At 40.9% G+C, this 16,932-nt stretch overlaps 1 protein-coding gene across 3 annotated transcripts in view; it reads left to right on the top strand.

The window, feature by feature from the left end:
• slit3 (slit homolog 3 (Drosophila)) overlaps positions 1-16,928 on the top strand; it is a 168,571-nt gene extending 151,643 nt beyond the window's left edge. For all 3 annotated transcript variants that reach the window (XM_085906615.1, XM_085906614.1, XM_085906613.1), the window contains 9 exons: positions 114-207; positions 1,112-1,249; positions 1,656-1,896; positions 4,007-4,137; positions 12,606-12,760; positions 12,883-13,034; positions 13,167-13,324; positions 13,587-13,792; positions 13,940-16,928. In XM_085906615.1, the coding sequence (XP_085762741.1) occupies positions 114-207; positions 1,112-1,249; positions 1,656-1,896; positions 4,007-4,137; positions 12,606-12,760; positions 12,883-13,034; positions 13,167-13,324; positions 13,587-13,792; positions 13,940-14,193 (1,529 nt within the window). In that variant the 3' untranslated portion in view covers positions 14,194-16,928. The remainder of the gene's footprint in view (positions 1-113; positions 208-1,111; positions 1,250-1,655; positions 1,897-4,006; positions 4,138-12,605; positions 12,761-12,882; positions 13,035-13,166; positions 13,325-13,586; positions 13,793-13,939) is intronic.
• The last annotated feature ends 4 nt before the right edge of the window (positions 16,929-16,932 follow it).

Raw genomic sequence — 16,932 nt, 5'->3', positions numbered from 1 at the left:
GAGGGACCGGCCTTAATCCCCTCACATCACATCGCAAATGTTTGTCTATGCCATATTTTTTTCCTCATCCAAACGAATATGAGATCATATTTCTCCCTTCTCCCTGTCACCAGGTGACCTTTGCGAGGAGGTTCTGGATCCCTGTCTACCCGATTTTGACCCCTGCGAGCACGATTCTAAGTGCGTCCACGTTGGTCGTAGTTACAGGTGAGTCACGGAGGGTGTAGGAGGATAAATAAGTCCAGGGGGTGAATCAGAAGACCATAAATAAAAAAACTGAAGGTCACCTTTGATCATCCAAAAAGCTCCGATTGGTTCATCCTTGAGTCAAAGTCAGAAGTGAAATTGAGAAAAACTCCCTTGAGGCATTCTTTGGATGATGGGATATGAGGAAATGGCAAATGTCCAAATACTGTCATAAAATTTTCTGTAGTAAAATATTAGAAAAATTTTACTTTTTTTGGAGTCGCCGTGAATCCCAACCGCTGTTGACAGATCAGCAGGTTACCTCTATACCTTTATATTTGTGGTCCGGCATTTATGAATTCACATCGTGTCTGAAAATGTGTTGCTGCTGTGAACTAACGAAAGGCGCTTCACATACCTTGGGCTAATCCAAAGTAAGTGCTTAGCTGCCATTCTTTTGGCAATATATTTTCCTTACTATTTGGGTGCACTGTCAACAAAAACCGAGAGCAGATATTCATTTGCATTAAAGGAGAAATCCTGCACATGATGTGATCATGAATTCTAAAAACAGATGTGAATAATTTCTTCATCGATAAAATGACATATATAAGGCATTCATAAAATGAACCTTTTAAGAGAATGAGTCTGCGTCAAAATACCAAAATTCATCCTTGGTTCATTGTATCATCAATATGTTATCTTTGTTCCTCTTTCTATTCCAGTCACCTATAATGATAGGCAGAACAATGAAATAGTTTTCCACTAAATGGCAGAAGGTTCAATTAACCAGTTTCCACCTGTTTCCGTTAAAAAAACGGGATACAGTCCTCTAACAGCTTTTGCCTCAAGACCATTTGAGACTGCACTGAGAAATGTTTGACAATTGCGTCTCACAGTAATAACGGCAGTCGTATGTCTGCAGGTGTGAGTGTTTACCAGGCTACGTTGGCCATTTCTGCGAGCAGGACTACAACGACTGTCTGGAGAATAAGTGTCAACACGGCGCAGAGTGCGTGGACGCAGTCAACGGCTACACGTGCGTGTGCAAGGAGGGCTTCAGGTAAGAGAGATACGCAAACCACTGGAGGAGATGCAGATGTTCTGTGGAGCCACTTGACCGCCTTCAAACTGCGTTTGTGTGTGTGTGTGTGACAGATGTGCTATATTTTAAAAAAGGAAACTTGTCGAAGAATATACGGGAAACATTTTGGCTTTTTTTTGTTTTTTAGTTTTGTGGGATACATGGGAGGCGAAAAAAGTAGCATTGGCGTGGCTCTAAAAGATTTTATGATTAATTCTGTTAAAGGAGGATATTGCAGATTCAATTAGAACTATTGAAGAATTAGAACTAAGTGAAATGTAAAAACAGTAACAGTCATGCAAATATTTTCCTTTGTTGTGTGTGTGATTGCTTCCCACTCTCACAATCTCAAAACATCCCTTTCACGACTTCCTTATCCTTCCAGCGGCTTGTTCTGCGAGAATACTCCACCCATGATCTTGCTGCAGACTAGCCCGTGCGATCACAGCGATTGCCAGAACAGCGCCCAGTGCCTGCTGGTGGCCGGCGAACCCGTTTGCCGCTGTATGCCCGGTTTCTACGGCAACAAATGTGACAAGATGGCCACCGTCCACTTCCTGGGGCGGGAGGCATATGTGGAGCTCCCGGGCGCAAAGCTACGCCCCAATGTTCATATTTCATTCCAGGTATGCTTACTAGCTTTTTTTTTTTTTAAGCATGTTTTTTGGGGTTAAGTTTGGATGAACGCTGATGTTTTTGTTGTGTGGTTTTGTAACATTTAAACATGAAAGTTTAATTTACTCCCATTTCTTCTTTTTCTTCAGTAATTCTGAAAAACATGAAAACGTGAATGATATGTAGATTACATTATTTAAAACAGTGTTGTTTTGTTATGTGGAATGTGAAACTATTGGTTTTCATTGTAAAAAACAATAATAAAACTTCAATAACGTTCAGCTATAATACCAAAAAGGATGCAATTTTAAATTGTGTTTGTTTAATTCCATTTTCTATTCAAATAAATGAATAATTGTGTGTAAAACTGACTGTTAGCCCTAATCATAAAAAAATAGAAACATTCAAAATGAATACTTTAACACTAAAAATACTTTCTTTTTTTTTACAGTTCAAATTTCAAACAACTTTTACAATTGTTCTTTTTTATTTTATGTTAATTAATTTTATTTTACTACTAGTCTTTATTATTTTACTTTATACTTTATATGGATATATTGATTTTTTTTTCTTTCTTGATTTTGGGTGCATGGTATATGTGAGAAAAAAACCTCACGTAAGAAGAGATTTACGTTTTGCAACATGCCAAGCATAAAATGTAGCTTTGAAACTCAAATTGAACCTACATCTGCAGCATGCTGCATCCAAGACCTGCTGTGCTCTCTCTCTCTCACACACACACACACACACACACACGCACACATCTTACAGTACAATTTCCACTGTGGACCATTCTGGCCCTCTGAAAGTCGAATCCCAATTGAGGCGTATTTTCCTGCTGTCTTTTTTTGAAGGCGCCAGATCTTGCAGCGAAACAGACAGAATGCATAAAAGAAGAACACTTATGTTTAACACCTGTGTGAACGTCAATGTGTGCTTCCACGTTCAAGCCAGCAGCTTTTCACTGTTCAATGCCAAAGCTGTTAAATCCGCACCAAAAGTCCTCCGCTGTGAGACTAAAGGGGAAGAAAAAAGCAAAGTGAATTGACAGCCCTTCATAAATCACTCTCTACTTGTTCCTTTTTTAACACGTTCTCCCACTCTCTTTTTCTCGTTATCATCCAACCTTTGTCCATATCTCTATCCTTTTTTTCCTCTCTCTGTCTCCTTTCCAGCAGCTTGTTAGCAGCTGTGGACTTGGCCGAGCTCCACGGTAAAGCTGCTGTGTTAAGTGTTTGGCCCCCCGCAGCCACATGGCCACCTGTTAGTCTACGTTAGCATAATGTTCCCGACGGCCGTCAAAGCTCCTTTTGCACGAAACGTAGTGTGACAAAGGATTTTGGCTCATTATTTTTTCGTTTTCTCACCATCTCTCTGTGACAGACCGTCGATGGGGAGGTGGCTAAAGCTATCGATTTGAATTTGACAGATTATCGCTTTGATTACTCAGTTTTCATGCGAGTTGCAAGGATTGGTTTTTTTGTTTACTTGGGATATTCTTACTCATGCGCGACTGTAGTATCAATGAGTTTGTGGTTTTAAAAGGCGGGGCCAGGTTTGGGGAGTGACGTGGGTGTCAAATGAATGAGAGCGTAGAGACGGCTGGCTGCTAACACAGGCCTGGTGACTCGTGAGTCGTTGCCTTCAGGAGCTTTCGACTCTTAAGTGCAGGGATAGGGAACCCTGGTCCCACTCGAGTCACATCCTAACACGCTCTGCTGCATCTTTAGGGCACCACTGTACTTGTATTTTTTCTTTTGTCTGAACTGATTGGCAAATATACATCATGCAGTATACTTCCCAATGAATTTCATAAAGGCTTAATTTTTCCCCAGTATTTCCATGGAAATTCTCACGAGAGCATGTCCAGAGATTAAAGACACACTTGTTATCTTCATTCAGGAGGTTTTTAGGGCTTTTCATCCACTAGGCAGCCGTGTAATTTGGAATGTTTTATTCTATTGGTGCACACTGAACCATTATTGACCCAAATTATCTCGATGGCCGTACATTATCGAGCGGTTTGTCCTGTCACACATGGAAGATTTTGTAGGTCGCTGACAGAATAATGCATGAAGTTGCAGAATGATGCGTAAATCATGTTGTGTGTCTCCCCCTCAGGTGGCCACCGACAAAGACAACGGTATTTTGTTGTATAAGGAGGATCACGACCCCCTGGCTCTGGAACTTTACCAAGGGCACATACGACTTATCTATGATATGGCCAGCTATCCTCCCACGACTGTGTACAGGTCAGACACACACACACACAAAGGGTTTCTCATTTTTCCTCAATCGGGGTTTGTTGAGTTTTTCCTTGCCCTCCTGGGTGTAATGATCTACAGAGCAGTCCTTTCCGATCTGGAAGGCAGAATGTGCCGAATGCCGAACTATGCTCATCTGAAACGTGGAAACTACTTTCTTTCTTATTTTTTTCATGCCTATATAACCCTACATATTTGAGCTGTGAAAATATATCTGCTTAAAGCTTCCTTCAGCTAGAATTTATCCTTATGCGATCGCCACTAGCTAGCCCGAGATCCTCTCAAATTGGTGGCAGGCTTGTCCACTACGCCACTTTCTCACTTGGGAATTTAAGTTAAATGCAATGTGAATTGGAATTTGTGTTGAAGGTGATAAATACTGTTGAAAATGTGCAAAACAGTGACTCAAAAATTCAGTCTTGATAAACAGTGGCTAAGTCTTATTTTCATCATTGACCGCTTTAGAAACGGCACATCAAAGTGGTAGATAAGTCATAACTCATATATTGAAGGTTACAATTACAATTGGGCTTTGATTTTGTGGACTGCTGATTCGGCCAAGCACGTAATCCACAGAGTGATTCTTCCCAACGCCCATACAGACTCGCAAATCCATAGCAGAACGTTTCCCTTTACAAACAAATACCAACTCCCCAAAATTCCATGGTAATCCCCACGAGATGGCGGTGGACCTGAGAGAAAGGCAACAAAAGTCTTTGGAGGTGAGACTTCAAAAGGTCCACACAAGAGACCTCATTCATGTGTGTTAGCCGCCCTTAAGCCTTTGGATATTGTATCGAAGATACGTTCACATTTTCATAGAATTTGATATTCCGCAGTAATTTGGGGTAAAGGAGATGATAATCCAAGATAACATCGCTCCATTTACGAAGGTGACTGGAACATAGACAGTAAAATAGTTTCGGAGAAGTTCCCCTAACTTGAAGGGGAAAGGAGGAGTCTGTAAATTTAAATTGTTATGTCCCAATTATTAGCAGACAGACTATAAAATTAGCCAGAGGGATGTCAACAATTGATTTTGAACACTGCTAATCATGCAGCCTTATACAAAGCAAAGATGTGAAACCAAACACCGAATAAAAATCAGTGAGCTGCCGAGTCATACTTTTATATAATCAGACACTTTCTGGAAACCACCGAAGGCCGTCAGGAATGTTTTGTTTCTCTTGCACAGACCACGATTGTACCTTAACAGAAATACTCGCTTCAAACCAAATTGTGTCGACCGACTGTGCATTTTTTACTCAGACTTTTAACCATAAGGCGTCATAAAACATTTAAATTGTTCAGTGTTGACTGTTTTACTCCTCAAACTTGCTTGTGCGTGGACTTAACAAACACTTATCAAAAGCAATATGGTATTTTCACTGGAAGACAAGACTTTTTCAGAGGAACATGCAATTTCAGTGCTCTGCATAAACGAGCACTGAGTTTTATTAAACATTTATAAACATTTATAGACATAAAAGTCTGGTCACCTTTTATTCATGGATTGAAGATTTATTGCTCAAAGACATTGGGATATTCTTTTTTTGAGGAGGGGGTGCTGTACAATATTAAATCATCCATCCATTTTCCTTAAGCTTATCCTGTTCAAGGCCACAGCAGGAGTTTGGAGCCAATCACAGCTGGGTTTGTGCAACAAGCAGAAAGTCATTAAATCATTTTGTCAAAGTTCAATATTTTGGGATATTGGCAAACTCATCGAAAACCAATAAACCACATGTACAGGAATAGTTCTTGGTGTGGGATCCCATAAAGGTCATTATTTTGTAACACTGTGAACCTTAGGGCTGTTGTCATAGCTGGTCATGACAAAATCCTTTTAAGTTAATTGTCTTCTAACGGATTTGATTGTCCCAAACCAAAATGGTATGCCTACACCTTTCTCCAGATGGAAATCATTTTGTGGATTGACCTATGGATCGCTTTATCATACAAGGTGTGTCAGCACTGGTGTCACAAAAGACACATATTTCAAATTCAAATCAGAGGTCTTCTCTCAATTGTGGGCTATGATGATCAACCAACAAAGACGACATGCTGCGTTTGCTTCGACAGTTCCTCGCTGAGAAGGACAGATATGGCTCTTGTTCTCCATGAAGCTCATGACGTTCATAAAGATGATCCATTTAAAAGACGTGGATGTCATCAAGATGCTCTTCATGATGGAATTGGGTTATCGTTTAAGAATCGCTCCAGGAGTGGCAGAGAACGTTGTGCGTTGGACTCCCAAGGAAGAAACTTGTGTAGTTTGTAGTTTAGATTGGAAATACATTTGTAGCCCTTTCTGAAACACAAACTACCAAGGTCAATCAGGAACTTCCTGAATTGGTTCCTGCGGTGTTCCTTTCGTAGCTGCTAGTAGTAAAGCAAGTGGTGGCCCAAGACTTTTACAAGTAATTTATATCCACGAGAATACAAGGACATTTGCATTTTTAGAGCAGCCTTCATTGAGATATTAGATGGCTGGACAAAAGGCCGAGACTATTAAAGATTCAAGTGTGTGGGATAGATAGGTGGTCCAACAGAGGAGAGTGATGAAAGCAGATGATTAAGTGCGGATATGACGACGGGATGGAGCGTATCAGGACGATTGGGGGAGTCAACCACAGACCGAGTCCGAGAATTATCCTTGTCGACTCTCGTTAGCTTGACACGGGCCACGCCTGCTCGGCCAAAAGACAGATCAGATCAGAGATGCTATTGGAAGCCGGGATTGTCAATGGAAATAGACACACAAACAAAATGCAATAAAGTGGTGGTCATATAAATACGGTAGTGGGACAATACGGAAAGTGAAAAGCAGAAAATACAGATTTGGTCCACTGTTTCCACTTTTCTGGCAAGAATCTTGACAATTTTTCAGATCTTGACTGACAATCACGAGTCTCTTCACACAAATGTAATTAGCTGCTGTTCAGTTGGACGACGATTACGATTGTCGTCCCCAACCATTTTTTGAGCAGAAAAATTCCAGAGCGACGAGTTAGCACATCGCCTCACACAGTTCAGGAGTTGTGGGTTCGATTCCTACCTGTGTGGAGTTTGCATGTTCTTCCCGTGCCTCCGTGGGTTTCCTCCGGGTACTCCAGTTTCCTCACGCATCCCAAAAATATGCGTGGTGTGCCGTTTGGTCAATCAAAATAAGGTGTTAGTGTGAACGGTTATTTTCTCTCTGTGTGCCCTGCGATTGGCTGGCGTCAAGTTCAGGGTGTCCCCCGCGTAGTGCCCGAATTCAGCTGCGATAGGCTCCGTTGTGCCCACAACACTTAACTTCGTCTCAATTAACCATATTTGTCCACCAGGGGCAACTAGTACAACTCACCAGCGTGTATAGTGAGTTGATCAATGAAGAGGTGTAAATATTAATTTACCCCGTATTCGACCAAGTTAAGACAGGAAGGAGACATATTCATTAAATTGTGCAGCCCTTCTCCACATTGCTCACTATTCAGCAGTTTGGAAGCAAAATGAATCCGGCCCAACTCCAAGCCTCCACCGCAACCCGCTATGTATTTCTTAATGCGTGCCATTTTTTTGATTACCTACGTCCTTTTGATTACCCAAATCCTATCTGCCCCAATTTGAACGAAAATTACTGCTTGAGCAGAGTCAAAACCTCAAGGCTGCGCGGGACGGTGCAAGTTTTGCTGCCGCCACAATCTGGGCTCAGCACTTTGGCACCAAGAAAAAAAACGAGAGCGGCACTTTGAGGGGGGGGGGGTCGTGGGGCTCTAATGCAGCCTTTGGCTTCCAAAAACACACACTAACTTGAAGTGAGTCATCTCATCTTGCTTGTAAACGGATGTAAACAAACACTGATACCCTGAAGTTTCCGTATTATGCACTGTAATACTTTCACATGTGGGAAAGGAAAAGCCACGGATCTGCTGTGTGCCACAGCTCACACTTACAGTCACACAGATTTGCTGATATGACATTGCACCCACCAGACCCCGTCTCATAAAGGCACAACAAACACAGACAAGACACTACGATATGTATCGTACTTTTTCCCTTTTGAATTATATTTTACAATGTGTTTCAAAGTTAGTTTAAAAAGTTGTTACTATTGCATGAATAGTGGCAACAGAGTAAAGACGCAGTCGTGCAAATCCTTCCACTCGCTTTGTATCAGATGAAAGGCTTTAATTTCATTGTGGGTGTTCCTGCATGCGCGTGCGTGCGTGCGTGCATGCATGTGTGTGGGTATGAGAATGCATTTGTTGTGTGTTAATGCGCTGCCCTTTACTAAATGCCAGGCTAATCTCCAATCAGGTCAGACAGAATGCGTCTACCTGTACTGTTACTCAACGGCCAGCAGCAGAAGGTTGAAGGGACAAGGGGGCAGACTTTAAGACAGAATGATAGACAGTGGTGAGGGGAAAAAATAATGGGACCAGGGTTAAAATAGTTTTGGATTTTTTTATTGTAATATTTTTTCAACGCAGTTAGTTTTTAAAAGAAAGTGAGTGTGTATTCATTTCTATTATTTGAAAAGGCTTTGCTTTGGTTTAGTTTGTATTAGTTTGAGTATCACTTTGACCTAATAGCGGTTCTCTGTATGTGCTACAACTTGAATGGTTTCTTTTCCCTCAAATAATTCCTCGTGTTCAAGAATGTGATATATTCTGAATGGCACTGCTTGCACCTTTGCACGCAATGTGTAAGCAAAATATGACAAACTCATTTCCATAGGGATGATGTTGTTTTTTTCAATGTGGTCAAACCATCTGAACAAAATTTTGGCCCAAAGGCACAGGCATTCCTCAAACATTCTAAATTTAAAATTTAAAAGTCTCAAATGCAATGTAAATATTCAGACGGAGAAAACCTTTGAGGAGAGGGCTTGGAAAAAGGTCTCGGCCCATTCTTGGAATGCTGCCTCCAACGGCCGCTGGTGCGACTTTTCAAAGAAACCTGCTTTAATGAAGAAGAGAGGAGTAGGGGGGAAAAAAATGAATAGAAGAGCAAAGCAGCTGTGCCGTCTCGGCAACAACTAATGGAGGTTACCACGGTAATACGGGACGGCCTAGCATGTCTGCTCCGTGTCACTGTAATCAGCTCGGGCTGCTCTCACACACGCACCCAGACGCACAATGACTGGCTTGTATGTACTGGCAGTACAAACAAGCGTCGCATGAACACCGTCAATTTATTCCAAAATAATCAACAAATCTAGTCCAGGGGAATGACAGCATCACATAATTAGATTTAACAGTGTAAGTGGAGCGAATCCAAACATATATTTTGTGAGGCTCTTTGAGATAAAGTCAATTACTTGTAATTACATCTGGGCTGGGTGTAATTGGTTTATGATTTTAAGAGGATGCTTCTTTTTTTTTTTTAACCTCTAGTTGTGTGTTTTTATTAAACGTGCATGTGTTTCCCACTGTGTGTTTTGACTAAATTGTCTTAAGGAGCTGCTTTTAATTAACTTACACAGACAACTGAGGTATAAAGATATACGTGGCATACGTTCAGCATTTACATTGTAAAAGTCCAGTCAGTTGCGTTCTTCTGCCACCCAGTGGCTTTTTGATTTTAACTCCCGAGGAGATTCAAAAGCAGCAAATTGGAACGACTTCTGTAATATTGTAATTGTGGCATTAATTCAGCTTTTTTTTTTTTTTTACAAATTATAGTCAATAGAACATCATTTTAAAAATGGTAATTTTCATCTATGTAATGAATCAAATGTATTATTTGGTTGCTTCATTGTAATTCAAATGAAAATATTAGTAAATACGTTATTTGTTTCAAAGTAAATAAAAATTACAAAAAAACACATGTTATAAAAATATCGAATAAGTATAAATAGCAGCAATTAAAGGAAATATTTGATTCATTCATTTTTAGATGTATTAAATAAATTGTAATACATCATTGAAATATTGTCAGGATTTTATACAATTTCATTTATCCTAAATAGTATCAAAACAGAAAAGTGTACATTTAACTGAATATTTTTAAACAGTTGTACAAAGAAACTTCCATCATTTTTCAGTTTTTCAAAATCAACTGTGTCCCTTGAGAACAAATTTGCCCGCCTGCTGTAAATGGAATTACAAGGACGACAAAAAAAAAAAAATACATTTACTTTCGGCGTAATTGGATTAGAAAGATGAGGACCAAAAAAATACATTTACTTTCAAACTAATTGAATTGGAAAGATGAGTACATCAATTCTGATTGATAAAAATGGAAAATCGAAAGCAAGTAGAAGATGAAGAGACGAGAGAGGTCTATGAGGCCATCACTGTGCCTGGATGGGTTTGTTATTAAATTACACAGCGGCTAATAGAAACCATGTTGAACATCTGCTTTGGCTCTCAGCAAACCAGCAAAATGCACAACTCAGTTGATGTTAAACTTTTTTTTTCCTTTCTTTCTCAAAAGCAGGAAGTCATCTGCCATTGTTGATGTAACGCATGAATTTCTCCATAATCCGAGTAACACCTTGAACCAATTATCTGCGCTTTATATATGAGGATAAATTGAGGAAAATGGGTTTAAACGTGTGTTTGTATTGCGGTTAACGCGGGCTGAGATGATGATGTGTACATGGGTGTGTTGGGAGGAGAGAAAAAAAGAATAACAGTGCGTGTCGGAACTATTTTTGCCCGACTTTGTAGTGTGTTTGACTTTTCCAACACTGACACCGACCGGTATGCGCTTTATTCGGCTGCTTCCATGCCACAAGCCTTTTAGTCCCCGGCTTTGTTTGGATGCGAATGAAGTAATTTAATGCGAATGTGAACCAAACCAAGCAAAAAGGTGGATGACTGACAGCTGACTTTGAGGCTGGGACACCTTGGACTGGTTGCCATCCAATCGCAGGACCTATATAGACAAGCAAGCGTTCACAGAATTTGTAGTCTTAAAGGCAGGAAATTGCATTTTTAAAACAGTTTAGCAATTTTTTTTTTTTTTTATCTGTCAACATATCTTGTTCCATTGTTCATGCACAAATGCTCGTTGCTCAAGGGTTCTAAAACTGCAAATATTAATGCTAAGAGTGGCATTTTCCATGATATGATTGCATTAAGCTAGTAGGCTATTTTTGAGGCAGTGTTTGGTGCACAAAAGTTGTTTCAGGGTTCTAAAACCTCAAATTGCAATGTTAATAGCATTTTCTATCATCTTATAAGGTAAAATATGATTGCAGGCCATGTTTAAATCACTGTAGTTAGTTGCACAAATATTTGTTGCTCAAATGGCAAATATCGATGTTAATGTTAGCATGTCAACTGCATTTTTCCATTATATTTGTTAGTGTTTAGCCGACAATGCCAGTCTTAAGGCATTGTTTGGTGGTGTTTTTTTGTACAATGGTTGTTTCTTCCTCTGAGCTAATTGAAATTCTCCTCTTAATATTTTACACTCACATGTTGTATCCATTCATTCAAAGGCGCAGAAAGACAAAACATGCATTCCCTTTCCAATTAGTCTTCAGTGAAGTTAGCGTGGTTGTTAGTCTTCCTAATCTGACCATTCTATACTCTAAACCTTTGTCAGTCAAAGTTGAAGTGAAGCTCCTGTACTACTTATCTAACAACGAAAGTGTCATTTATGTCCTTATCTTTTTTTTTTCGATGTAAAACCGAGGCCCCGGTTTCTACCCACCCCTCATATTCTTTCAACAGTCCCCGGCCCCTTGTCTTCCTCTTAGCTGTGCCAAACCACTGTCTCTCTGGCTGGCTGTCACCCCTCCAGCTAAAACCACTTAGCGGGGGGAAACCTCAACTGTTCACACAGACGGGTGGAAAAGGTCATTGACTTTAACGTACATCATTCAAAATCGTTAGGGTTGACCTGAGAGTTTGAAGTTTGGCTAAACATTGTCCATGCTTAGCATTAAAAATCACTAGGGGGTCTTTTTATGACTTTGCCTCCGCAATTATGCTTAGTAAGTTACATTGGATAGAAAAGTCTACACACCCCTGTTAAAATACATGCCAGGCTTTTGTGGTATAATAAATGAGACCAATATGGATCATTTCAAAAGAGCAGCACAACAGGCCAAACGGGTTTACTATCAAATATTTCTTAGGCTTGCTTTGGTTTTGTTTGGCAGAGAGGAGCTTTGTTTCGTCAGACCGTACCCTTGTCCGTTATTAAAATGTGCTTTGCCGCCATCTTGTGGAATATATAATCAATATCATGAGCATTCATTATCACCATTTGGGCAGAGATCCAAGCCCTACCTGGGTTCACTGTAACTAATTTTGATGTCCATCAGTCTTTTCTTGCTTTGTTTTTTTTTCCTCTTATTGGTGGATTCACATAGAAAACAAAAGAGTAAACGCTTGACCTGAAAATGTTTAGCGTATGTTTTTCTGTCTGGCAATTTCCTCCTCTCTCAGCTCTAATTTGTCATAATTGAAACCATACTGAAGTTGCCTCCTCTTTCTTCCACGCATGTGTTACAGTGTGGAGTCTGTCAACGACGGGCTTTTCCACACTGTGGAGCTGTTGATTCAGAACCATTCGCTCAGCCTGGTAGTGGACAACGGCGCCCCCAAGAGCCTAGGCAAGCTGGCGCGTCAACCCTCCGTCGACCACGACACGCAGCTTTACATTGGAGGTACACCGGCGCACATATCTGTATGGCTCTTTGCCACATGTGCACAAATGCACACTTCTGAAGATGTGCTGAGGACATTCCTGCATCCTTAAAAAGTTTCCTCGTGTCTTCCTGTGGTCCAGGCGTACCCTACCAGGTCCTGGCCACTGGGTTTCGGCCCAGTCCGGAGCGCTCGCCTCAGTTCTTCAACGGTTGCATTCATAATGTCCAAATCAACGGGGAAGCGCAGGACCTGAGCTATAGAGCTACAGGAGGGCGACCGGTCGAGGGCAAGGTATTGTTTTTTTCTATATCCTGCTTCATTGTACAAATTTTGAAGTAGTACCCGCATCCCCAGTGAAAACCTGATGGCCGGCCTTACTGATGTTATTATATATACTTTCAGTATATCTTCTCCTGCCCACAGAGCGATGGCGTCCTGGTGGGCTGTCATTCGTGCAGCGTGTGTGCGCAGGGAACGTGCAGAGAGGGCGGAGAAATGGGCGTCACTTGTCAGTGCCCGCCCGGACGCAGCGGGACTTTGTGCGAGCAAGCCACAGTGCCAAATCCCTGTCAAGGCACTAGGTGGGCACCAAACAATATATGATCCATCCATCAATTCATCATCCATTTTTGCACCGTGAGACCGATCCGCTAGGTCACAGATTTGTTTTCAAATCGAGTTTGCCTTGTCCACATACAACATGAAATTTGTCGACCACAACCAACCACGTTTACAAATGGTTGTAATTAAGGGCAAATGGGGCAAAAACAACATTTTAATTAGTCAGCCTCAAATATGTTGCCTTCTTTTACAACTCGATTTTCCCAATTCTCTCTCCCCCAGATGTGTTCACGGTTTATGTGTGCCCAAGGGGGCGTCCTCCATCTGCAAATGCAGCGAGGGCTACCAGGGCCAGTTCTGCGAGCAGCAGCAGGAGCCTATGGCCTGCAGGGGGCAGCGCTGCGGCCACGGCGAATGCAGGGTGTCTGAGGGAGGGGAGCCCGTATGCAACTGTCTGCCTGGCTATGCCGGACCCACCTGTGATACCGGTGAGCCTCAATGTGTCTAAATGGTGATGGAGAACCACCGACCATTTTGCAGTCTGATCCAATCATGAATCGATTATTAATTGATGAATGCCCCTCCCTCCTTCCTTCGAAGGTCTCCAAATAATCACGTATGTCCTTTTGCTCCAGAGTTGACATGTCAAGGCGAGATGGTGCGAGAGCAGCTGAAGCGGCACCAAGCCATGCGGACGTGCACGTCCACCAGCAAGATCCCGCGCATGGATTGTCCCCGGTCGTGCCAGACCATAGCGCCGCCCGGCGTCTGCTGTGGCGTCAGCAAGACCCGCAGGAGGAAGGTTGTGTTCCGCTGCACAGACGGCACCTCGTACTCCGAAGATATGGAGACGGCCCTGGAGTGCGGCTGCGCCAGGTGCCCGCTGTAATGACTTTCTCAATCCCTCCCACCTACACGTCTTGTGAATTTGGCAACGCCATTAACACAATTTACATTTTGTTTACACATCCCGTTCGATGGCTGCCAGTTTGCTGCAGGAGAAACCACAATGGGGACACGTGTGTGTGTGTGTGTGTGTGTGTGGGTGTGTGCTTGTGTGTACGTTTGTGCGTATGTTTGTAGAGTGCTTGTGTGAGTGAGTGTGTATGTGCAGAGAGAACTATATTGTAAGATACAAGTGAGAAGAAGGGAAAAAAAAGCATAGTACTTATTTTTATGATAAATTTTCTTCTTCTATGAGGTAAGGACTGATGAGGTGTTTTTTTTAAATATGTTGATTATACAACGTGTTACATAGGATGATATTATTTTGTACCTTGTAAGAACAAAAAGCTACACCATGAAGTAGATTAACATTCTTTACAAAAGAATATAGAAAATTATATGTATGTATAAATCTATATAGAAATTATACCTTAATCCAATTAATTGTATATTTAATGTTTTTTTTGCATGATTTTTGGATAATTTCATGTTGTGGAGAAAGTTCACTTACTCTTTTTTTGGTCAAAAAAGGGAAACCATATGTGTCTAATTGAGGGGTGGGATGGACATCTTCACCTTGGAAACTTTTCCATCATCTAGGGAAGTGGTGGGAAATGCTCAATGGGAATAAAACATCAGAGAATTAAAAGATCCCCAAAAAGAAACAAGGTCAGAAAAAAAGCCCCCCCCCCCCCCCCCCACACACACACACACACACACCAAAAAACACCTCATGATGCAAATTTATACAGTCAAAAATCCTCAATTAAGCATCCTTAGTCTTAATGTACGTGCCTTTCTCATAAGTGACTTCCTTCAGGCCTCTCATTGGCTGAACGCAAAGCCTCACCAGCAGCATACACACTTTTGAAGATTTGAACTGATTTCTTTTTTTGAGAGTTAGCCCACACGTTTCATCTTAAAAAATGGCCAAGTAGGCTTTTAATACTAATCATTTTCAAATAATATACATATTTGTCGGATGTCAATGTGATGTATAACTTTAGAAATGAAACTTTATGAAGTAATTGTGAGTTTGAGTACCCAATTGTAGCACCAATGACCTGAGGGAGGCTACATGGTGCTTCATTTAGACTATTTGAAAATGCAAACAAGACGACTTTTTCTTTATCTCTTAGTGATTTCTGATTGCAAAGGTTTAACATTTCTAATTGTTGACCTTGAACAGTTTTATCCACAAGATGGGCTCATAATATTTGAGCAATATCCCATTTGGTAAGATAACAAACATATATAGCGAACCGCTCAACAAATGCCAACAAATGCCTTAAAACTAAAATTATTATATAACCTACATTTACAGGTTATATAATAATTGTTAAATATTGAAAAGGGCTGTAATACAAAAAGAACAAGAACATTGGCACCGGTGCCAATACTAACATGACATTTAAAATTTACTGGGCTGGTACACAATAAAAAAAGAAAGTTGTTCTGGAGTCACCATGACAACGAGAAATTCTCTTTTCTTGAGCCAGTGCACCAAATGTTAATGGCGCTTTTAATGCTCAGTTCTTTGAAGCTCAGATATTACATTGCTGCTTTAAAATGCCACCATTGTGCCAAAGTTTGAAGACAAAAGTTGATGTGTCCAGAATTCATAACGCTGCTTCGACCCAATGTTGGATGGCTGTAACAAGGGTGTAAGAAAATCAAGTGGCACCTTGATTTTCACAGATGTCTCGAAAGAAACGTGGCCAGAAAGTGATTAATGAACTAAACTATGCAACTCAGTCATTGTCCAACAGCAACATGGTGCAGAAAAGGAAACTGCGCCATCACTAAAAAAAGCCGCTTCCTGTTGTTCATGTGTGATACATTCAGAAACACCTCATGTAACTGTTAAAACCATAGCAAGGCACGAAGAGGTAAACACTCAATACTTACAACGGAAACGTTTTCAGTATATTTCCATGGGAAGTTTCTGAAATTTTGATTTTTGGCTATTCTTTAAGATTAAATCTATGGTATTAAACCAATACAACCAAATGTTTACTTGAACAAGCTTTCAATTCTTTCACTCAAGAACATTTTTTAATTTTACTTTGAAATAAAATTACATGTTGCATAATTAAATCAAACACCCGACTGTCCAACTGCCTAACAATACATTTTAGACAATATAACAAAAAGGACTAACATGACTGTTATTGCAGCTTCTCAAAATTTCCTTGTATGTCTGTAGTACATTGCTTCCTGGTGGCCATAGTGCATATGCCAGAAGAGGCTCGATGTGGGGCCCATAAAAATGTTGCAATTTTGAAAATATCCAGAATATTGCAACCCAAAGCACTACTGTATTCTACTTTAATGTACTCTGTTTACAACATTTACCAATGTGTCCACCAAGCTTGTAATTTGCATTTGCAATTTAGCTTTTTCCTACTTTTCATGCCCTCGCCCCCACTTTGCGGAATAATTCAAGCTTTTTATGTTTTGCTTGCGCCCACCCCTTCTGCTTCTTGTGTACACGCCCCCCCCCCCCCCACCCCCCCCCCCCCCCCCCACCCCACCCGCCTTGGTTTATTAGCTCATCAATGTGAAGGCAGAAGACAAAATCATTTCAATCCAAACACTGCAATGTTCTCCAGGTTGAAAACACAAAAGTGATTGATGATGCAGATGTTGAATGTTAAAATTAAACTACCATTGAAACTATATT

Source organism: Syngnathus leptorhynchus, chromosome 2, assembly GCF_054491065.1.
Source record: "Syngnathus leptorhynchus isolate UIUO chromosome 2, UIUO_Slep, whole genome shotgun sequence".
In the NCBI taxonomy this organism is placed as follows: domain Eukaryota; kingdom Metazoa; phylum Chordata; class Actinopteri; order Syngnathiformes; family Syngnathidae; genus Syngnathus; species Syngnathus leptorhynchus.
Note: the sequence above shows the minus strand (reverse complement) of the source record. Positions and strands in the feature narration are given on the sequence as shown.